We start from the raw sequence: 25,100 nt of genomic DNA on the forward strand, positions 1-25,100 counted from the left end.
TCCCCTGATGTCTGCACCTACAGTGTGAATGTCTGTAGGAAGGGAGCCTTTGCATATGTGTGTGTGTATATATATATAAAGTCTTCCATGGAACCAGGAACTTTAATTCTTTCCATGGAAGCCTTCCTGTGTACAACTGCACACACAGAGTCCTCCTCTGTACAGATGTTAACGCTGTAAGGGCACAATGGAATGTATGATGTGATGGGTGGGATCCACTTCTTGGTCGCACTTATATTAACATGGAAGTTGGCCAATTACACCTGTTTCCAGGTATTGGGTTGTAAAGCCTTATCTCTGTCTCTCCAGATGGCTCCGTTCTTTAGGTTTCTTCTCACTGCCAATTTCTCTTCTTGGAACTTCCCAGAAACACTGTTTTCTCTGTGATTGGACCTAAGACCTTCACATATGTGATCTCCCTATCACAAACACACGTCTTTCACTGCCTGAGGATTCCCCCAGTAAAACTTGCCTGCAATATCATGGGCTTTTCCTCTGGAGCCATTAAAATAGCTTGTATTTATTACAGCAATGGGCCATTTCACTTAGGAATTCCATTACTTCTCCCCCTCCCAAAGCCCTGGAGTTATGCTCTTCAATTACTCCACATATTTGGCTCACGCACAATTCATGTCTCATTTCCTGTGCTACATTCAACCCTATGACCATGACACAATCTACAATATCTGCTTTAAAGGACTGTTGAAATCTCATGGAGATATCTCAAAAGGAGAACCTTTTCTGCTTTGGTATCATATGCTATCTTCCATCAGTATTTACTAGAAAAAATATGACAGACATTTCCTGTGTATTTGCTCCTGGAGGGTTAATTTAATTTACCCTGCAGCTTTACTTATTTAACTATAGCTAGATAAAACATCGTGGAATTTTTGTTTTCTTTTTTAATAATGTACATTTTGCTGCAAGGAAAGTGGTGAATGCTCATTTGCTACAAAAGAATGGCAGATCAGCATTTTTTCTGTGGCAGTCCTGCACACTTTCTCTTAAGAAAGTTCACATTCTTTGCATATTTTATGGTGGGGAAGAATCATTTTCATATATTAAAATATGCAAAGTCATTATTTTCACAGCATTGGGTGCTCATGGCCTCCCACAATCAAAATGATGGGGTGTGTGGCGATGTGGTCTAAACCATAGAGCCTAGGACTTGCCGATCAGAAGGCCAGCAGTTTGAATCCCCGCGATGGGGTGAGCTCCTGTTGCTCGGTCCCTGTTCCTGCCCACCTAGCAGTTCGAAAGCACATCAAAGTGCAAGTAGATAAATAGGTACCGCTCCAGTGGGAAGGTAAACGGCGTTTCCGTGTTCTGCTCTGGTTCTCCAGAAGTGGCTTAGTCATGCTAGCCACATGACCTGGAAGCTGTCTGCGGACAAACGACGCCTCCCTCGGCCTATAGAGCGAGATGAGCGCCGCAACCCCAGAGTCGTCTGCGACTGGACCTAATGGTCAGGGGTACCTTTACCTTTTTAAAGGATCACTTAGGAATTAAAACATTAAGGTGTCACCACCTTAAGCTTCTTAGCACTTATGATGATCTTTCTTTTGGTTAGACGGTGAATCTTTTATCAAAGTATATTCTACTGGTGAACCAAATGCTGCTTTAGAGACTCCCCAAAGCATCTGGGAAATGTAGTTTTCAAGAGTTGCAAAACAACACAAAACCCCACGCACATGTAAAACTGAGACAATTGCTTTGGAAAGGAAGAATTTGAAAGAAGCGCTGCAGTCAGCATATAGATGCTGCTTCCTAGCAGGGGCATAAATAGATATTAGTACTTGTGAAGCTGTGATGCTGGCAAGGGGGAATGACGCAGGCGCTCACAATGGGCATGCATATAGAATGGCAGGATTACTCATCTGAAAAGGCCTCTTGGGGAAAATGAGAATCATTTTTAGACTCTTGCTGAAATAATTTATTTACTCTGCTGAAAAGCATCCCTGCCTCTCCCCAGCCGCCACACCAAAACAGAAACTATATCGGTATAGTGAATACTAATGAACCTTTCCTTTATGGAAGGTGCAGGATCATTTTACCTGCCACTTTATCGTTGGTGCTACATCTCAAGAAAACATGTTTAACATATTGGAAACCCATTTAGGCTGAATAGTTTGATTTACTTTTTCCTGTTTTTCTCACATTTCCCATTTGCTTTTGTGTACTTTAAAAAACAGTTTCAGTTTTTTTGAACTGATTTTGATAGTGCTTATTTCTCCTGTGTTATTTTAGCAAATGACTGAGGGCTCTAGCAGAGAGTATTTGTCCTGTCCAATAGGTAGGGGTGGGTGGGAGGGAGTCAGCGGGCTGAATTTGGACTTAGACCACAGACTTTGACTTCTACTCATGAAAGGCTGTTAATCCAACTTGCTAGCGGAGATAGCGAGGAGGCTACTTTCTTTTCTCTTGGCCAGTTTTTCACTCCCTCTGCAACCCACATCATCACCTCCTCATACTGTTCTGAAAGTGTTAGAGGTGATGCTGTGGGGTGCAATGAGAGGCAAGGACCATGAGCCCTAAGCAGAGCTTCTTCTTCAGATGCTCCTGCTGGAGGAACTGAAGTCTAGATCCAACCCAATGTTTGCAACTATATTTTCACTATACGCTGGTACTATCGACTCTATGGTCCCTGAATGTAATGAGGGAAAATGGTCTTTTGGCCATTCAGGAATGGAAATACTTGGCTGTTAAAGCCCACCAGCAATTTTTTCCAGCAATGATAAATATATAAACAGTAATAATTTCTAAGACACTCAAAATGTAAAACGGAGGCAACTGTCTTGCAAGTGAGATCCAGAACTACAGTACCACCATTCCTTATTTGTTTAGGATTAAGACAAAACACACACACACACACACACACACACACACACAGAGTCAAAGAATTAGAGTAATCACTTAAAACCATGTTGATCAACTCAATAATTTTTAATACAAATTGTACAAATTTTGTACACAGTTTTTGGTTGGGGAGCTGCATCACATATGTGAGTTTCAAAGGATAGCTACATTTTGGTTGGTATGTTGTTTGAAGAACTATGAATTAGGTGAACTGTCATTAAAATGTGCACCAAACTTCTCCCATTAATGGATTGCTGCCACTGGTCAAGTTGATAATTTACACTGTGTGTGTGTGTGTGTGTGTGTGTGTGTGTGTGTGTGTGTGTGTGAGAGAGAGAGAGAGAGAGAGAGAGAGAGAGAGAGAGAGAATGTGTGTGTATGTACATTGTTTTCCATCCATTTGCTTTTCATGTGATATACAGTGGTACGTCCAGTTGCGGACAGGATCTGTTCCGGAGCTCCAGTCAGATCCCGAGGTTTCTGCAACCAGAGGGACCACTTCTGCACACACGCATGTGGTGGTAAAGCGCTTCTGTGCATACACAGAAGTGATCTACCACTTCTGCGCATGTGCGTGCAGCAAAAACCCGGAAAGATACTTCTGGGTTTGCCGCTAACATATCCCGAAGTTTACATAACCAGAGGGATATATAAGCAGAGGTACGACTGAAATGTAAAATTATACAATTCCCTTCTTGTCAAAGAAAATATCATATTTTGCTGCCGCCCCTTTGGCACTTTCCATGCTGTTCTGGAGTCTAGAGGGTCTCCTCTTTCTCTGGTTTTGAGAGTGCTGTGGCCTGATGCATTCAGTGTTTTCTCTGTTGTCTCCCCCACCCTTCCAGAACTGATTGTGGTGATTAAAAATAAAATAAAGCGTCGTTTTCACACACAGTCCTGTCTAATGTGGATAGGTAAAGATCTGTCAAGGCATTTAAGGACTTGGGTGCCATTATTTAAACAGTTCCTACAAGAAGGAACATGTTAGTTAACATTGCTGGGAACCTCACAGAATCAGACTTGCTTGTGAGTAAAGATCAAAGGAGGATCTTGACTACTGGAAAGTGTGTTGGTAGGTAGTATAGTACTGAGTTCTTGTGTGGAACCTCTGCTTCAATTCTGCTTCTTGCTAATTGTGGAAAAGCCATGCTTTAGCAGCCCTGAGTGCGACAAACCTCCTTTCCATGAGTATAAAGAAACCTGCTGCAGAGTACAAAAATCATGTTGTGAAACATGTTGGTGCCATATTTGGGCCCACATGACTTATGGGGAGACAACAACAGAACTTTGACAGTGAGAAGATGGAGAGAACAACTATCCCATGATGAGACCAAGGTGATGGCTTCTGAAAGGAACGAACATTTCACATTGTCATTTCCACAGAGCATTGTATTTTTCAGTGGACAGTTGTGTTTCATTCAGTGGACAGCTAGAGGAGTGGTTTTTTAGAAGAACAATCCAATAAGTAAGACAGCGAAAGGGAGAAAAATTTAAGACACACAGATTTACAGGGACATATCTGACAGAACCTATCATAGTATTTCAGCATTCATGCAGGAGCTGGCCTAGTTCATTTGTTTAAGGGCAGAAAGGGAATTGTTCAATTCACCAGGGAAAGCAACTAAATAAATATATGGAAAGACAATTGAGATCAAGACAAGTTTTAGTTGTTTTTAGCAACAGCTTTAGGGAAAACAAAATATGCTCTTTTAGAAATGTTTTTCCTTCTGTAAAATGGAGGTACAATTTTTTAACTTTGAAATGAATTAATACTGAAGTTTAGTCATGATATACATGCATATAAGTTGTTTTGATCCTTCCTCACTACTGTAGTCTCTTATAGACTGTTGTCATTCTCTGAATCCCATGACTTGTGTTGACACATTTATGTCAGAGAAATGGCCAATAACTGAACACAAGAGTTCAGCTATAGTCTCCTGTCACAAAGCCATATAGTGGGATAATTATTTTGCCTCTGCCACATTAAAGTGTGGGCAGTTCAGAATTACATTCCTGTCCCCAGTTGATTTGCTAGGAAAACTGGGCAATGTGATGTTGAAAAGTTTGGCTTTTTTTGCTGTTGGTGCTGATGACACTTAAATGTTATATGTATTTTAAATGTGAAGCATTTTACATAAGTTGTGGGAAATGACCAGGGAGATCTGGTCTCAACTTTCTGCTCAGTCTTGAAACTTGCTCAGTGATCTTGGGCCAGTCACACACATTCAAAGCTAACCTATCTCACAGAGTTATTGCAAGAGTAAGTAGAATCAAGCATTTGCCACAACGCTTAACTCCTCGGGGAAAGGGTAGGCTTTTTTAAAAAATGTAATAAGTAAATGACCATATTGACATTCCATCAAGTGATGAGATGTTGATGTATACATTTGTTTATTATAATCTCCTTGCTCCAAGGTGGTAAGGGTTGTGACAAACAACCCTTTACCTTTTAGCATTACACTAACCCTGTGAGGTAGATTAACCTGGGAGAGAACAACTGGCCTGAATACCTTAGAGGAAGGAATATGCTGACATGCATATCTCTCCTTTCACTGTGGAGCACAGGGCAGCAGAAATGGGGTCATTTTATTTTATTCTGGCAAAACCTCCATGAGGTAGATTAGGCTAAGAAACAGTGGTCGCTTAAGGGCACCCGCAGAGTTCCATCATAGCTTGACAGGGATTTGAGCTCCATTCATTGCACCACAATGGCTTGATTCCATATCCAATCATTCTGTACATTGGGAACTTTAATGAGACTGCTATAATGCAAATAGTTGCGTTATTTGCTATGAGACTTCCTTTACAGAAACAAGATCATGTCCCAAACTGAAAAGCCAGAAATCAGGCCCCTTGTCCAAAATTTCACAGCCTGAATATAGGGGTGAAGAGCCTGTGGCACCCCCATATGTTGTTGGATTCCTACTCCCATCAGGCCCAACCAGAATGATGAATGGTCATACCATTTCCCAGTACATTTCAAGGCAGGGCACATCTCTGGAAGACTGGAGGGGCCAAGGGAGTTCTCCTCTTTTTCCTTCTCCCATTTTTTACATTCCTCAGACTGGGGAAAAGAGATTTCTGTGGTGAGTCAGAATTGTATTTATGCAAACTGTGTTTGTTAGTATTAAGATTTAAGTTACATCACAGCCAGCCACTCCAAAATTCACAGTTGGACAATATCTTTATTAGGAGCAAACAAAGTGTCACAAAATAGTGGCAAGCCTTTGAGCTCTCCATCATATAATCAGTTTAATTACTGTCTTGACATGAAGATTATTTTATATATATGAGTGCATATCTCCGTGTGTGTGTGTGTGTGTGTGCATTAAAATTCACACATATGCAATATAAATGCATTACATGGATCATAACCGTAAAGAATAATGGACAACTCTGTAGTATTCTTTCCCAAAAGTGCTAGCTGCCAATCGGAATGAATTAGATTTCACAGGGGTTTTTGCAATACATGGAATTCACCAGCAAATTACCCTTAAAGAGGGAAAATCAATCATTTGGAGCAGAGATAAGCTGAAGGCGAGTCAGCCTCGGATTGATCCCTGTCTGTGCATGCGTGTGTGGAATTCAGCAGATAGCCTCAGGAAAGCAGGAAGGAGGGAGGGAATAGCTGAGCACAAGAGAAAATCTCAACACAAGAAAAGGAGGGATAGACAATGAAGATAGAACTTGCTTGGACTCTAGATGCATTTGATGTGTGAAAGGCGGTTGAGCCTATTCAGATGATCCTTTGACGCTGTGTCAGCCTCAGTTTCCAATCATCCCATGCTAAATGGTACATGCAGGTTTGGACAATCACTTGAATGCTCATTGCCATCTGTGTTCTGCCCCACATAGTCAACTAAGTTTGATTTGGTTTGGTTTGGATGAGGGGGCACTGCCCTATTTCCCTCAGCAATGTCCCCATGTTCCCATTGCACCCCACCCAGCTGCCAAATGGCAAAGAAACACCGTACTTTTTTGCTCTATAGGACGCACCCGACCATAGGACGCATCTTGTTTTAGAGAGGGAGAACAAGAAAAAAAAATTCTCCCCCTCTCTGCTCAGCACCCCTTCAGCGAAGCGGCAGGAGAAATGGAGCCCCTTCCATTTCTCCTCCCACTTCGCTGAAGGGGTGCTGTGCAGCTCTCCCTCTCTGCTGAAGCCAGGAGAGTCTTGCTCTCCTGGCTTCAGCAAAAGGAACCCAAAGCCGACCCCTCTCGCTGTCCAGGCTCCAGCGAAAGCAACGTGAAGCCTCCGGAGTGTGGAGGGAGTGCTCCCTCTGCGCTTCGGAGGCTTCACGTTGCTATCGCTGAAGCCAAGGAGCCTGCATTCGCTCCATAGGATGCACACACATTTCCCCTTAATTTTTGGAGCGGAAAAAGTTTGTCCTATAGAGTGAAAAATACGGTACATATCCTTTTGCAAGTGAGTGGGAAAAAATGCTTTGTGTGAGATATATGCCACGTAGGGCAAATACGTTTGTTGTCTTCATATTTTGGCTCAGCTCTAATGCTGATTCCCAGCCATCTATCACTGGCAGTCGCTGCTTACCTTTGTGGTAACAGCAACAAAGAGAATTCTGCTTTGATTAGGGTCCCAAAATTTGCTGCATTTGAATCTTTGATATTCGGCTTGGAAAACGTTGTCATCCTTTGACCCAAGAGAAAGTTATCTCCATACAGGCTAAGCCAACATGTCCTTGAAGTGAAGAATCTGGTATATTAGATAGCAGTTTGAGCCACATAATCATTTCAGCTACATAATGTCAAAAACAGAATAGTCACAAGAGCCTTGTGGTCATCAAGTAGACCCAAGACAGTTTTGTAAAAGAAAAAGCTGTGGCCAAAATTATAGTTTTGCATTCCATTGAACTGGAACACAACTGGCTGGCTGCAGACCCACCTGAGCAAGGTTCTTACAGTCATCCTGAGAAGATCCACGTGCTGATGGTGCATAATGCAATGCCAGGGAAACAGGTAGCATTTTGTCTATAATTCATTGTGGAAACCCTTATATTAACAAAGTGGTTCACTTTGCCAACAAAGTCACTTGCATAGATTTGTGACAGAGGCTGAGTACTTGCTCTTTGAAAAACTTCCCTTGTCTTCCTCTTGAACAACAGGGACCGTCCTTAAGCTAATCACAGCTTCTTTGTTATTGAACAAATGGTGGGAAAATCACTAGTCAATCATCTCAAAGTCTAAAATGCTGCTTCTGTAATAAAGTGTACGAAAATGGTCTTCTAATCTGTTCTTTGTTAGCTTACAACCCACCTCCCCATACCTTTTTTAGATAGAAAGATGGTTTCTTTTATTTTCCCCAGCTCTGTATGTGGTCACTTGATTGTGCTTCAATTAAATGAATCAAAGAATAGAGTGTTAAATCACAGGAAGTCTATACACTTAAGATTTTCTGACACCACACATGGAAAATTAGACAGTGTTCTGTCCCAGGTGGTCTCAGGCAAGAGTTCCTGTTCTGGCAAGGCCAGCCAGAGAAGCAAAGCAAGCAGAATTCAATTTCTATTCAAGTCAGAATAACTTAGGGCTAAATTCTGGTTCTGGCAACACAAACTTAAGCTCCAGGTAGCACCTTGGATAGCTCCACGTAACCAGACTCAAATGTTGCTTTGGCAACAGACAACCCCAGGGCACCATCTAGCTGTCTGTGCTGAGTTCCCCTTCTGCTGGAGACGGGCCTTGCCTTCTTTAGTAGGCGCTGAACCTCAGCTAGTTAAATATTTTTATTGATTTACTTGATTTGGGGGGCAGTCCCCCCCCCCGGCTATGCCCATGATCCTTAACCTTATATCATAACCTTTATTGCAGGTATTTGTGAATTTATTATCACCACATTTTTACTGGGGTTAATTTCAATTTATTAATCACTATCTGCATACTCACGCTGGGCATTATTGCTCATGGGGCTGCAGAAAAAATGGGTGTTATCAGTCTCTTCATGGGAACAGCTAGGGCCGGTGCTATCGTTAGGGCAACTAGGCACAGTCCTCAGAGAGGTGCCGTGATCACCTTTGAGGAGCACCATTTTATAGATGAGCTTTCGTTATAGCTTATAAATTTCTGATAATATTTTGCTTTTATTTTTTATTTTGAATATTTTTTATCATTTCTACAAGAGATTCGTTTTTGAAAATTAAAGTTAGCCATTTTGGGCAGGGGTGTGGGTGTGTGCAAGTAGTTAGCTTTGCCTAAGGCACAGAATAGCTTGGCACCAGCACTGGGTACAGCTGCCCATGTGCAAAGCATTCTTACCTCTTCCCACTTGCCTCTGAATGATGCACAAGTGTGCATACGCTGCAGCAAGCTGGACCGTTCCCTTGAGTGGGAGGCTGCTGTCCACCTCCCATATCAATCGCTACTTCTCGCATGTGCAAGTCATTTGGGCTTGTGACTCAACACACATCTATTCCCATGCAGCTGGGGCTGGATGCAAAGAAGATAGGATTAAATGGGGGTAAAGCAGTTATGGAGGAGCATACTGTTCCCCAAAATAGAATGGCACACGCTCATCAAGGAGAGAAGTGAGGAGCTTTGTGCTTCCACACATAGGTAAATGAACATATATGGTGGTGCACTGAATTGTTATCTTCCAGCTCTACCATTAGGCAGAGTGAGATGGCCACCTGAAGCAGCTGGTGCTGGCTGTGACTGTACAGAGTGTGACTTACAAGACAGTTGAAGCTATAGAATAGAATCATAGAATCATAGAGTTGGAATAGACCACAAGGGCCATCGAGTCCAACCCCCTGCCAAGCAGGAAACACCATCAGAGCACTCCTGACATAGGGTTGTCAAGCCTCTGCTTAAAGATCTCCAAAGAAGGAGATTCCACCACACTCCTTGGCAGCAAATTCCACTGTCGAACAGCTCTTACTGTCAGGAAGTTCTTCCTAATGTTTAGGTGGAATCTTCTTTCTTGTAGTTTGGGTCCATTGCTCCGTGTCTGCTTCTCTGGAGCAGCAGAAAACAACCTTTCTCCCTCCTCTATATGACATCCTTTTATATATTTGAACATGGCTATCATATCATATCACCCCTTAACCTCCTCTTCTCCGGGCTAAACATGCCCAGCTCCCTTAGCCGTTCCTAATAAGGCATCGTTTCCAGGCCTTTGACCTGTATAGCAACACCCACTTTTTTTATAAGTTCACCATCACAGACGAAACTTGTGTTGGAGTCCTTAATATAAATCCATAATATAAATGTTTCGAAATGGCAGCTTTCAATCCAAGACGAGTTCCTGGCTTTTAAAGAGAACTGTTCCTTCTTGGGCAGGTATGTCAGGTTCATATATTATTGTAGGGTTTCCCATGAAGTGTTGGCCTGTGAAGTTTGGTTTATTATTTTTATGGTTGTTCCTGGGCGTTGGGCTGCTGCTGGCCTTGGTTTTGTTTTCCTCACAAGAAAGAGCAGTGAAGCATTTGTGCTTTTCACAGAGGGAAAGTGCAGTCCTGTAGAATGGCAGATGCATTGCAGCCTGGTTGAAGGAGAAGAATAGGAAAGAAAGGCATGTAAAATCACAGCCTCACATGCTTAGTTTATAAGCCAGATATGGATGAAGCCTAGATTAAATGGAATCGATATCTATCTATCTATCTATCTATCTATCTATCTATCTATCTATCTGAATGAGATCTGTTTTTGTATATTCTGGAAGTTGCCCAGAGTGGCCCAGTCAGATGGGCGGGGTACAAATAATAAAGTTGTTGTTGTTGTTGTTAACAAAACTATTCTGTTTGCAAGTGGAGGGATGCCTTGCATCTCTGATTTCCACTGCGGAAGCGGAAACTGCATCATCACTGTCGGATTCGTTTTAAAAGTGGCATTTTAATTGCCCAAGTTGCTGCACAATTAAACTAATTATGCATGTGATGCACAGCAATGATTCAAATCTCCCGACACTTTATAGTGTTGCATTTGCTATCGAGTGGGGAACGTGATGTGTAGATGCTGTTATACCTGCAACTGTGCATAGCAATTATTTGGTTTTGCTTTACAAAAAGAAAAAAGAGAGAGGGGGGGGGGGTAAGTGTCCCAGTGTAGCAATGCCAGTCTGGGAATATGTAGGAATCACAGTGGGGGAAAACAGGGAGGTTTTCTATATCCCCCTTCAAGTGTTTTTTACACATTTTATACTGATTCTGCCTTTTTATTTTCTCTTGCTCTTCATTTCGTATGCCTCAAATAATTTCCCAGGTAGAACCAGGATGTGTGTGTGTGTCCCGTCTGTCTCTGTGGGGTGGCCAGTCCTTTCGTTATAAAACAATATGGAAAATCTTCCAGAATCTCCCCACCTTTTCCTGTAGGCCAGTGTGTGACAGGGGGAGATAGTTGTGATCCAGGCTAAGCCAGTCCCTTCTGGTGGGCAGCTGATAACAATTTGAATATTCAGATTTGCTCTCAGCCATCTGCAGGGGGTTCAAAGGCTTCGGTAAACTAGGAGCAAAGAAAGCAGCATGGGGGAGAATCAACAATAAAAAAAAGATGAAATAAATAACAGAGAAAAATACAGCACTTCTCCCAACGGGCAGATGAATTCCACTTCTCAAGACTTCACACGGGGAAGCTGAGGCACTGAAGTAGTTAGTAATTAGGGATGGCAAATATCAACAGGCTGATCTGTTTTCCCAGCTGGAAGGGAATTAAATAACCCTGCTCCTTTCCGCACATGCTGGGGGCTTCTTTTGATGTTCAACATTATCACGCCTCCTTCCCCCCACCCCAACAAAAAAATTATCCTCTTGGGGTCCAAGAAAATCGACAGCGGCTTACCGTGATGAAAGGCACCTGCTCCCAGAGCAATGATGGAACATGAGAGATCCATCCCAGCTAAAGAGTGGTGAAGACATTTCTGTGGCTTTCTCACCTTATTTCTGTAGCTGAGCCTGTGACAACGCCTTATGCAAAAGTTACATATTACTTGGACTCTAATAACTGCAATAGAGGCACAGACAAATCCCTGCCGGGTCTGTAAGGTGCTAGTTTTGTATAGCCCTTTGTGCCACCATGGCAGCTTCCCAGAAGAGGGAGCTTCTGCCTTCTCCATCACTGCAGCTGTTTAGAAGGAAGTACTGCAAATTGCCTACTCAGCAATTGTCAGAGGACATAATGAGGCAGTGAGGCTTTGCCGTGCCTTACAAAACCTCAGGCTCCAGTCCGGCTTCCCAGATTGAGCAATTTGTCTCTTAAGTAAACACCAAAGTCCTATCAACCTGCCTGTACCTGCTTACTTCCTTATCAAGTGCGCACATGTCTTCTTTCTCCAATCCTGCCTGCCTTTATTTTACCCAGCTTACCTATCTGGCGAATCAGTGCAGTTGTGCCTCCTGACAGCAAGCACCGGCCAACACTGTTTTTCAGGGCTGCCCAAGACATTTTGCTGCCTGAGGCAAAGGCCAGCATTGCGACCACCTCCCATTCCATGTGCAGAAGTCAACTGGCAGTAGAATCTTATTTCATCCTCACACCTGAGGGCCACAGACTAGCTTAGGAGATGTGGGGCAGGTCACATGGGACACTCTACTGTGTCCTCCAAGTCCTTGAGGCCTCCTTCAGCATCAGTTGCATGAGGTTACTGTCCTCCTTTGCCAGGAGCTTCTTCAGATTAGGCGGTTATTTTGATGGCATACGTAACAATTGCACATGGGTGGAGATTTTGCTGTGACATGCTTCCAAAGGATATTTTCCAGGTGATCTTTTCAGCGGTGGAACACTCATCTTAACAGGTTTACTGGTTTGCCAATTTGCATGGGTCATAAGCTTTGCCTGCTTTGAGTGGGGTCACACTCCCCCTAAAAGAGCACTTCATAGTCTGGAAGTGCTCCTGGATCCATCTTCGTTACTAGAGGCTCAAGTGACTTCAGCTGGTAGCTTTAGCCATTTCTAGACAGGAAATGTTGTCTATACGCTGGTAACCTCCAAGTTAGATTACTGCAATATGGTGTTTGTGGGGCTGCCCTTGAGGTTGGTCCAGAAGCTGCAGCTGGTGCAAAATGCAGCTTAGTTGCTCCCTGGGGCAGAATATCACCAACACCCCATGGTTGAAAGCTGCTGATTAGGTACTGGGCTAAATTCACGGTGCTGGTTTGGCTGTATAAAGTTCTGTACAACTTGGGACCAGAATATCTGAAAGATCTTGCCTATTGTTGGGAGGTCCATTCCTCATAACGCAGGTGTCAGGCCTATAGCCTTGTGGTATCACCCTTTGGAATTCCATCCCCTTGAATATTATACAAGTGCCTTTTCTGTTGTCTTTCTTGTGCCTACTGAAGACCTTCCTCTTCTATCTAGAGATTTTTAAGCTGAGATTTTTCCTAGTCTGCACCTATACTGGAATCATCTTTAAGAAGTTTTGTTATTTTATCACTTGTTGTTCGCCACACTGTGCTCCTTTGGGAGGAAGGGTGGGATATTAATTTGTTAAAATAAGTAAATAAAGAAAAAAGCAAGCAGGCTGAAGAATTACGGCAGAAATAAGGCCAGTACAAAATTCTAGTTTTTCATGGTTTATGTAAATAATTTGTGAGTGGGGTGATGGAGCATGAATCCTACCAGATGTAAAAGTTTCTTGCATATGATTTTTAAGAAATACAAACCTGATTTTGTATTTTTTACTTGCATTAGTTTGAAGTGCATATACAGCAGAGGCCTGGTATAGCAACTCTGACCGTAAGTGGCCAACTGTTGATCATTAAGCCTAAAGATAGAAAAGAGCCATTTGTTTAGAGTAGCCAGATGTTGTTCATCCAACAAGTCATAAATAGCCATGTGTTATAATGTAGGTTTAAATCGGCCCCATGGCTCCATGAAACCAGAACAGGGAAACTTCCACTTTCACCAATGGGAGTTTTGAAATGTTGGGAAAATGCACTGGGAAATGTGCTTGGTGTGACATCACAGAACCTTCCTGTAGATACATCAGAATGACTATTCAATAAACAGAGAAATTCTCTGCAGATTTGTGCAAACAGAAATGGGGCATTTCATTTAATAGGTTTGAGGAGATTGTCTTGCCTTCTTTCTAAATCCCCATCATTTAGGGTGGAAAGAATGGCACATCATGAATGTTAGGAGAGCCCTCATTCTTTCTATGGCCCAGGTTTCTAGGAGGTTTAAATTTTTGTTCCTCTTTTTTTGGGTTCCAGGATTTCTACTTCTGTGGTACTAAAGTAAATATTTCATTCATCTGACTTTCAAGGCCCTCAAGTGTTCTTGCAGCTCAGTCCTTGAAAGGTTCTGCAGCTTCTACAATTGATAGGACTTGGCCTTTGATTGAGTCTGTGTGCAGGGAAGTACCCTAGAAATCTGTTGACATGTTCACTATATGCTATTGCATAGATACATTTGCCTCGTTTGGTGCAGCCTATGGTTATCACAACTTCAAAAAGGGTGTTTCTAGCAAATTAGAGAATATAATCCCATCTTTGGGATGAATTACTTTTATTCATTCCAGAACTGAAGACAGCTTCCACCTCAGAACTATGGAAGAAAGGAACATTTGATCTTGAACTTCTGTCCTGAGTGTGGCATTTTCCCCACCTGTATTTTGAAAAAGAAAGGGAACACTTTTCATTCTCCAATAAGCAGAAGCATGAGCCGGCAGATTCTGGTTATTTTCATGTTGCACGTGCTACCTGGAGAACAAAACCCTATTCACCACTGTTTACTTTTCAGTTTAGATTTCAATGCGATACTTTTTTGGCTTCCTCAAGTTGCCAGATCTTTGGAATAGGAACCTGGTCTTCTTAAACCTGTCTGTCTGTATCACCCTCACCTCTGGCTACTGTATAAATACCAATATTATTTTAGCTCTTTTCCGCTGCATTCTAGGATATTTATTGTTGGATTTGGTTGGGAGGAGGGAGGCAGAAATGGAAAGGGGGATTCTCTAGCCATGTCACCCGCTTCTCAGCTGTCACGCTCAGCCAGCTTTTGCTATTAGTGCCCCTTCGTGCATTTAATTGGTCCCTCCTTCCAACAAGACTGACTCCATTTGGGGGAAAATTGGAAATTCAGCTCCAGCGGTTTTTTCAACTTTATTGTAATGTGCTCTGCTGGGCTGGGCTCTGGGAAGGAGCACAGTGTTTGGGCATGGAGATTGTGAAGTGTCAGTTTTTTGGGGAACAAAACTTTTTTTCTTTTCTTTTTTTAGCTGCCCCCTTCTCTGCTCAAGTTCTAATGCTGAGGCTTCTTCTCCTCTCCATTATGATAAGGATAGCTACTACTGCCGCTTAAGGGGAGATTTACACCAACTATGTGCTCTTTAGCAAAAATAAATAAATAAATGCATAAGTGGTCTCACAGATTTCATAGTAATTCATTTGGAATTAATATTTCAAGAAGATGTAAGGTTCTACTGAATGTGTTTTTGATCCCCAAATATTCATTTAAGAAGAGTGTAAAATAAAAATGGTGCTCAAGGCAATCTATGGAAATCTATGGGCATTTGGGCTGGGCTGGGAGTGCAATGAAAGGCACTCAGACAGCACATAGTTTTGCTACCACAAAATGGCGATGGCTGCCAACTTGGGCAATTTTAAAGGTGTACTTGGGCAAATCCACAGAGCGTAAGGCTATCCATGCCACTAGTCATGATAGCTAGATATTACCTCCAGCATCATAGGCAGTATGCCTCTGGGGAGCCTAAGTATGGAAAGTGTTGCTGCATTCATGTCTTGTTTGCAAGCTTCTTATAGGCATATGATTGGCCACTGTGAGAATGGGAAACTAGACTAGAGGGCCCTTTGGTTTAATCCAGAAGGGCTGTTTTATGTTCCAGTATGGAAGTGATGTTCCAGTACTTGACTGCCGAAGTGGCTGCTAGAGTAAACTGCTACTATTTGAGTTTTGTAGACACAAGCAAACCGTGGCTTCCCACTCTCCATATTTACAGATTTCTTTCTTTGCCATTTTTTAAAAAAATGTATTCCATCTCTCTTTTTTGTTTTTGTTGCACACTTCATTATGTTATTTTACCTTCAGGCTATGTTCTGTTCACTTTTCTTCTGTTGAGTTAGGTAGACTTTTCCTATGTGTTTAGCGTTGGTGATCCCTATCTGCACACCAACCAGTCAGGCTCATTCAGGTTTAATATTACTGCCTTTTTTTGTTTCTTCAGGGGCTCAACAGTGTTTTTGAAGTTTACCTGGTGGGAAACAACTCCAACCACTTTATCATCTCTCCAACGTCAATTCAAGGAAAGGCAGATATCCGGATTAGAGTTGCGGTGCCGCTGGACTTTGAGACAATCCCTCGCTACGAATTTTCTGTAAGGATTCTTTTAAAAGATATATGAACAACTTAAGGGAGGGTGAGACATAAGAGAGATTGTTGGATACCATCCATCTTCATTGTGGAGAAAGATAATATATGGGTGTGGAGACAGATTTTTGAGTATGGCAAAATTAATCAAGTAGAGTTTGCAGTAAAATAGTTCCAAATTTGAAGTACTCCTTAATGATAGAATGAGCTCCCAGTGACTAACATGATAAAACATTTGATTGCAAGACGAATTCCTCTAATCAACATTACTATCCGTATAACATGTTTCAAGAGTTCAGGCTTTCACATTTGTTCTCTCAAAAATTCTTACAACAGCCCATTGAAGCAGACCAGTATTATTGTCCAACATTGCAGGTGAGGGATCTGATTGAGGACATAAATGGTGGCTGGTCAGCTGACACTCTTCATCATAATGCTACACCAGCTACAGACATCTGTTTTTAAGTAAAGGATGTCTGTGAAACTTCATTTCCACAAACATAGTTGTAAATGTGCTTCTATCCTACTGGACTAGTTCAGATAAACATTACTCTCTTCTCTTTCATAAGCAAATAAGCTTCCAGCCCATTTCTAAGTTCTTTTCTTTTGTCCCTTTACACAGAGTCCCTTTTCCCAGCATCTGTTTTAAGATGTGGCCTCCCTGTGTCATTCCTCTCCAGGTGTACCACTTTATATGAAGTAGTTAAAATGCAGTTTGTGTGTCTTCATAAAGTTTACGATCCCTATGCCATAGGCCTAGCAGTGGAGGAATTAAGTCATGTGACAGCTGTGCCAGAATAGGCAGATGCTTAATGGAGCACAGCTGCATGGAGTTTGTGCCTACCTTGGTCCTTTTGTTGAACATACCCCATGACAATCGCCATCAAACTTAGCTATAACACCTTCTGCACTTTTATGTTCATTACAGGAATGACTTGAATGAACATTCCCATTAAAAATAAAAATCAGCCTCCATGTTCTGTGATGAATGACATTGCTTGCTTTATCACAGCGAGCTTCCTCCAGTTACTGTTGACATGTAGAAAGAAGTTAATATGAATGAAACTAACAAGTCATGGTTTGTTGTTTGTTATGTTTACTAATGTTCTTGTGTTTACTATCTTTTGTAATGATTCCCTTCTGAAAGCCCTTTCACTGCAAACTAGCTGCCTGGGGGCAAATGGGCAAGTTATTATTGTTGTTACCTTTTTAAACCACCCTTCTACCTGAGAGATCCCATGGTTTGGAACACAGGGCAACCTGTGAAACCTCTGAACTCTTTGGTGCCTTGAAACTTGTAAAGGACCAAAGTGGATGCTGCATCAACTTGTAAGTGAGTGGACAAAGGTCATTCCTGAATTGGTCCTGTGGGATCAGTACAGAAGGCTTGCAAAAGTTTTCTCTTCTAGCTGTTAACATTTTCCTCCACAAAACTCTTGTAATGAAGAAGACATTCCCAGATCTAATGATGGGTGTGCCAGCTTGGTCATGCACATCTGACTTACCCAATACCAGTTCCTCACAGGAGTGATATGTAAAAGTACTACTGCTGTGTGGGGATCATACTAAGAGGAATGGGCCTGAACCTTGGAGACTCTGATGTCCTGATGGAAAGCAAACAGAATGAACTCAGCAGGGCCAAAGGTATAGAGGAAAGAATCCTCTGTTGGATGCGTTCTTCTGGATCTTCTGAAAGCAGATGAAGGCCTGCTTTAATGGAAATGATCTTAGCTGACTGTGCTTCATCAGACATGGGTATAAAAAGCAGCTGCCGACTAAGGGAATGTTAGGAGGAGGAACTGTAGGCCCCCAAAAAACTCAGTGTGCCTATATATTTGACAAGCGTGCATTAGTCTGTCACCTTTGGGAGAATGACATTAAAATGTGGTGTGCATCCCTCACTGTATCATTTATCATGTGTGATTGTCATGTTATTGGGTAATAGGAAAGGAGGTTGGTGTCACTAGGTGCAGGGACAAAATATTAGTGTAATAAGTTTGTTAAAAAACCAGGGACGGAAGCAAATGTCACATGTGGAGGGGCTTTCACAGCTCTTGCTAATTTGCCCGGTTCGTACTGTTTTCACAATATTAAAATTTGGCCAAAAAAGAAGAAGAAAATGAAAAGAGATCTGCTGTGAGCGTTATCTTCCAAAATTTAGGGCCCCAGCTGCAGAAGCTTAAATAGAACACCCCCTCCCTTTTATGTTTTGAAGCTATAAAAGTTTTATGTTCTATAAAACTTTGGTTTAAATGCACCTATCAAGCACTGAAGCTCTTTCCAGATGCCTGCTTCAGCTTTGTCCCAATGTCTGGGTGAGCTGTAAATTTTTCGAAAGTCAAAGCAGCTCTGTAAACATCATGCCAGCAGCCTCTGTTGCTATTAGTCTTGACAGTGGGCCTTTATACACCAGCAAGGAAGCATAAATAAAATCCTGCCTTCCTAGAGCACTACAGGGCATAAAATAGAAATGTAAATCATTGGGTTAAATCCTGCTCGGGTTTTAAAAGTTAAGAGGGTAAGATAGTGGCAAATCCCTATGCCATAGTTCCTGAGGGCATTGATGCTTGTATCACAAACAGGACACTGGAACCCACAACTAAATCCTGATAGGCATATAAAGCTGAAGTGGATGACTTTTCAGAATAAAGGGCAGCATTGGAAATATATAAAGTGCAAGTCTAGGGGCTTCTAGTTTACGTATAATGAATGTGTCTTTAACTCATTTGAAACAAGATGCACACAGTGCTACAAATCCAGTGAGTTCCAGCATGAATGACTCTCAAGAGCATCATTTCAAGTTAAGTAGAGTCCTCTACAGCCTCCCGCAGGCAAGCCCTCCCTGCCACCAGTTCCCCAACCCCTCTGAGAGGTACATTTGCTTGGAAGGAGTGGTTAAAAACTAGCAAGCTGAGCTAATTGGCAGCAGCAGCAGCACATCCTATTATGAACCAAACCCAAATTAAGCGGGAATCTGGCCATATTCATAATTTCGATTCCCAAACCGGGTCAGTTCATATCTTGAACATACTCTAGTTCCAAAGTTGCTGTCCTCACCAATTCAATATTAAGTTTTCAGGCTTATCAGTCTTTTCTGTAGCTTGAAGATTGCAAACATTTTTCAAACAAAATGAAAGGTAGGGTGCCTGGAATGTTAGCCGGATTTTATGGACTTCAAAATGTACCTAATGTCCTTATAAGAAAGCAAATGCGTCCAAAATGTAAAGAAGATTGTCAGAATTTCCTTACTGGTGGGATTTACAAATGACGTCACTTCGGTTAGACATGGATTATGCTTTTGATTGCAAGGTTGAGATTTGACTTCCTTGAATAGGGAAATAAAGCTCCAATGCTCTGGATGTTAAAATCCAGGGGCTGTAACCTGGAACTGTGGCAGTGTAAAGCTGTGAGCTTTTGACTGAAATAATGCTCATGCATCAGGCATATTCAGTGGAATTCTGGTTCAATCCTGATGTGTAGCCTGCCAGCCAAATGCTTGATGCTGTCGTAACAGTCCACTCAAAGAAATCAAGGGACATTTAGAACTGCGCTCTCTCTCTCTCTCTCTCTCTCTCTCTCTCTCTCTCTCTCTCTCTTAAAGACACAAATTAAATTTCATACTCATCATTTACTCCTTGTTTCCACTCAGCTGTTTGCAAATGAGAGCATGCCAGACCATGTTGGCTTTGCACGGGTGAAGATTAACCTCATCAACGAGAATGACAACCGCCCAATTTTCAGCCAAGTCCTCTACAACATCAGTCTGTTTGAGAATGCTACCGTGGGAACTACAGTTCTGAGTGTTCTGGTAAGCAGAACTCGTACATCTATTCAAAAAGTACATTCCACTGTACCTCTTTCTTTGAAACTCTTAGGTTGCTCAGAGTCTATCACAGAACTATGGATCAGCCCAGAAGTGCATTAGAAAATGATGAAGCTTTCATTTTTAAAACATTTCTATCCTCTTCGTTGTAAAAAAAACCCCAACAACTCCAGAGCAGTGATGATAAAACAATTCATATGCATAAAGCCAGAAGTCACTTGGGAGTGTGGGCATCCTAATGAAGAGAGCAGACACCTGACTGATTCCCCCAAATGGATTTGCATATCTTTAAGTGAGGTTAGTAAAGGACAACCAGGGATGCAGGTGGCGCTATGGTCTAAACCACTGAGCCTCTTGTTGATCAGAAGGTCAGCAGTTCGAATCCCCGCAATGGAGTGAGCTCCCATTGCTCTGTCCCAGCTCCTGCCAACCTAGCAATTCAAAAGCACACCAGGGCAAGTAGATAAATAGCTACTGCTGTGGCAGGAAGGTAAAAGGTGTTTTCACGTGCTCTGGCTTCCGTCACGGTATTCCATTGCACCAGAAGCGGTTTTGTCATGTTGGCCACATGACCCGGAAAGTTGTCTGTGGACAAACACTGACTGCCTCTGCCTGAAAGTGAGATGAGTGCCACAACCCCATAGTCACCTTCGACTGGACTTAATTTTCCAGGGGTCCTTAGTAAAGGACAATTTCCAGGCAACTAGCAAGGATGCACTGTTGATTATGAGAGCTAGTGAAGGACATTTCCCATTTTGTACCACAATCTGGAAGCATGGAAAAAGGAAGCACAGGTCACTCGTGCTTAAGCTTTCTCTCTTACCGCTTCAGTCTGAGGTTATTGGTTGTTAGTTCAGCATACATTGGCAGTCAGATGCTCAGGGTTGTATCCAACACTGCGCAAGTGAAGCAGCAGAACTTCCCATTCCTCCTCGCCACCCAAAAATCTGCTCCCTCCAACCCTATCAAGCAGATTTTGAGGGTGTCTGAAGAGCTGCAAGGGAGAAGGGGAAATTTTATCCTCACAACAATCCTATGAGGTGGTTAGACTGAGAAGTGCTGACTGGCCCAAGTTCACCCAGTGAGTTTCATGGCTGAACGAGGATTTGAACCCTGATCTCCCAGGTCATAGTCCAACACTGTAATGTTTACACTACACTGACTGTCAATGACAAGGGCCATGTGACATAACAGAAGTCATAAGCTGAAATAAGGTAGAGCTTCTGCAGATGATATGTGAGATTTTGAAAGCATTATTAGGGAGAAGGCAAAGGAAGCAGAGCTGGTCACAAATGCAGGGAGGAAGTAGAAGCAAGAGTATGGAATAGTCAATACAGGCACGGTTGGAGATAGGAAAATGTGTGGGACACAGGAGATAAAAGGCTAAAGTCCAGCTGTGTTTGTAGTGTACTGAACATCCTGTGATCTTTGAACCCTTTACGATAATCTCAGGTAGTCAGTTGGGCAGAAGGTACCTTAGGTGATCAGGAATCATTTAGCTGTGGCAAAGACTGTTGCAAATCTGTGATGCTCATTCATTCATATATTTCACTCTTTTGCAAAACATCAGGAAGTGAGGGGTAGATAGAATGCTTTCTAACTGCCTCTGCATTCTGGATTCAGTTTAAGGCCTGTTTGACTTAGCATGATCTACTAAGCCTGGGTAGGGGCAGCAGGAGGAGGGGAAAAACAAAGTCAGCTGAGTTAAACGAAGTATCAAGACTTTGCACCCAAATTAGAAGAAGGCAATATATGCATATCTTCCAAATGGGAAATTTAAAAAGTACCCAGGGACATCTTTTCATGATACTCCTTTTCCCAGTCTTAACTGCTTGTAATAGAAGCCCAGCATACTTTAATAAATCTAATATTAAGAGGCTCTTGAAAGAAGAAAAATACAAGTAGTTGGTGGTGTCTTTATGCCACTGTTGTTAAATATGCATGAATTCTTCCTCTGGGTTTTTGTTGTGTGTGTTTTTGTTTTGTTTTTGCATGTTTTCAACTCACTGGGCCGATTCACACTTTATGCGGCTGGTGCATTTGCAGTTTCTTCGCAACCTGTCTTCTGGTAAATGCGAAGTGTTTGAAGGCAGGGAAGTGTCTGTAAATATATGGGGACATACACTGGACATGTGCCTTGGAGCTACAGTGGGTTGTAGTTGTCCAGCCCACGTTTGCTGCTTTGTTATGGGTGATACAGGAGTTCACCGGGAGACACATAGTTGAGGAACAGGAAGCTTGTCTGCAGTGTAACATGTACCTGCCCTCAGTTAGTCTTTTCCCCAGCAGCATGCTCAAACTTACCAGCCCATGTGGTCCTGGGCCACTACAGTCCCCTACCTCCCATCAACCTACATATGCAAACAGTAGCAGACGAGGAATGTAGAACTCAGACAAAATGTTTCCAAGTGTATGCATGTAAGTGTGTTTATTCTACAAACAGATGGTGTGAAACCGTACGGAGCCCCTGAGCTGTTCCCATCTGACAGTTATTAATATTTCAAACAGATGTTTAGCTAGTCAGGCTGTCAGACACTAAACAATGAGATTGTTACAGCATCTCTCCCCCCCCCCCACACCCCTGCACTTCCAGCTATGCCAGCATTTTAGAGCAAATGCAAAATGCCAGGAGTCGAATCTTCTATGATAAATCAGAATGTATGCAATTAGCATTGAAATCCAGATTGCCCTCCCAGCTGATCCCAAACTTTTAACAGGCTTCGGAAAGTGCTTGTTCGCTTTCTTTGGTTGTTTGAGATGCAACACTCTGCACACGTCAGAAGTGCTGCTTATTTGAAGGATTGTTCATGTAAGTGGCACACTCTCTAGACAAAGTTGAATGGTGATGGGAAGAACTCAGTAATCTGCATCTTGTGCTACACAATAATCAGCTGCTTTGCTTTTCACACACATGTGATGGTGAGTTTTTAAATAAGTGATTAATAGCACCTTTTGTTAAAGGCCAGCAGAGCTGGATTTCAACACACCTACCCACCCACCCAAAACAAATGCACGAATTACTTGGCAATCTGACTAAGCAATCTCTGAATGACTTAGGCCTTAAAGATCTTCCCATATGTTCTGTTACATGTTTAAAATTATTCTTTATCAGATGTGTATTGGTCCAATTGTCCATGGATCACGCTTACATGGAAAAGATGGAGGAAGGAATCTAAATAGTCACATGCATCACTGAAAATCCCACCCCAGCCATTATGTTTTAGCCATATAGATAGGTGTGAGTTATTGGTGTACTCCTAGTGGCTGGTTCTGAATATTTAACAGTGGGGGGTTTTCGGCAGCTGATAGAATGGTGGGAGGTTTGTGTGCATGTGTTTTTAAAAATGTGATTATTGGAAACAATGCATAGCTCATGCCATACCTCACTTGTTACTTTGGGGTAGCTGCTTCGGAGAAAAACAAGATAAAATGTGCCATCTTCTGGGAGGAACCCATGCCAGCTCTTCACATGCCACAAGAGTAATTTGTCGCTTTCCTTCCTCGTTCACTTCCCTTAACAAAGGAGAGACTCCTGGCGCACTTTTGAAACTCCTATACGACGCCCAAAGTGGTTGGCGTGTGCATAGTTAGAGAGCAGACTGTGCATAAGTTTTAAGGAGTTAATTAGTCTAGACAGATGTAAGCTTGATTCAGAAAGAAGCACACAGATTATGAAAGGCCAGTAAATAAACTGGGTTCCCTCCCTCCGTCTCAATCATATCTTCCTGATTGTCCCGTGTTCCATTTGATTTGTGTAGTTTCAAGGCCCTTTGTGAATGAATGCAGTAATTCCTCATCTGTTTGCTGTAGCTTCCTTTGTGCTTTGCGAGTTCTGCCTAATGAGGGTGGTCCCTAGGATACGGGAGTGTATGTGTCAGCCTTTCCTGGTGACAGCAGAGTAGCAGCTGGCTCCGCTGCACAAGCCTACCACAGTTTTCAGGCAAAGACATGGGCAGTTTTAAAAATGCAAGGCCTGGGAAGGATGGTGGTGGTTCATAGACACTTTAGCACTCTACGTACTGTGCCAAGGAAGTGTTTGTTCCCAGCACTTTTGGAAATGTTGTGGGGGGTCTCCCTTCTGACACACTTTGACTCAAGTTGCTGCTATTTAGATGCTTGGGTCTCAGGGTGCAACTGAGAGCTTAGCCTATATGGTCCAGTGGATACAGATCTTAGAGACCCGGTTCAGGCTCCACCTCTGTCATGGGCTGATTTGACAAGTTACTATGTGGTTTGCAGAATCATATCCTGGCTTAATAAGGTGGGATGTACACAAGTTGCTGGTGGGTGAACACAGCCTCTTCACTGCCACTTTGTGCCACTCTGTGAGCAAACAGCTGAACAAACCAGAATTCAGTTTTTAATCAGAGCGTCCAGTTATGTGAAAACCTGGAAACTAGGGTTAGTGGCTTCTAAATAATAATAATAAGATATGGTGTGAAGTTTGCATAATGTGGATATGTCATAAAGATAAAGGCAAGAACTTTCACATGTGGTGGGGTGTTTTGGCAAATGGTAACGTGAGATGCTCAGGGAATTGTTACAGATACAGATAAATGTAGAACCACCATTGTGCTTATTATTATTATTATTATTATTATTATTATTATTATACACAAAGTACAAAGAAGTAATAAAACACAGGGTTTTGTACATAGTACCCATTGCAAGGATATTATACGCTAAAATCTGGAAAAAATAACCGAACACCGAAGATTTAATTCAGAAAAGTTGGGAACAATTAGAAATAACAAAGTTAACTAAGATGTAGCATCCTTATGAAATTGCTAGAGAGGAAATAAGCAGATTGCAGAACTGGGTATTATAGACATAAGGATGGACTGTTTGCGGCCATAAATTGCATTTTTTAATATAAGTGTGTGTGTGTGTGTGTGTGCGCGCGCACACACACACACACACACACACACGTGCGTGCATGCATGCATGGGTTAACTCAGACAAGAGAAATATTTATATAAAGATAGGGGGTGCACATGTTGCTTATTTGTAAAAATAGATACAGAAATAAATATATACACAAATGGATCTCTTTTTTGTAAGTTTGTCTTGTTTTTTAGCTTGTTGGTTCTCCCCCCCCCCCCTTTTGTATGTTTCAGTATTTGCTTAAGTTAAATAAATA

At 42.2% G+C, this 25,100-nt stretch overlaps 1 protein-coding gene across 1 annotated transcript in view; it reads left to right on the forward strand.

Moving 5' to 3' along the window:
* CDH23 (cadherin related 23) overlaps nucleotides 1-25,100 on the forward strand; it is a 375,943-nt gene that overhangs the window by 153,140 nt on the left and 197,703 nt on the right. The window contains exons 11-12 of the mRNA XM_077930519.1: nucleotides 15,995-16,144; nucleotides 19,787-19,945. Of these exons, the coding sequence (XP_077786645.1) occupies nucleotides 15,995-16,144; nucleotides 19,787-19,945 (309 nt within the window). The remainder of the gene's footprint in view (nucleotides 1-15,994; nucleotides 16,145-19,786; nucleotides 19,946-25,100) is intronic.

Source organism: Podarcis muralis, chromosome 6, assembly GCF_964188315.1.
Source record: "Podarcis muralis chromosome 6, rPodMur119.hap1.1, whole genome shotgun sequence".
In the NCBI taxonomy this organism is placed as follows: domain Eukaryota; kingdom Metazoa; phylum Chordata; class Lepidosauria; order Squamata; family Lacertidae; genus Podarcis; species Podarcis muralis.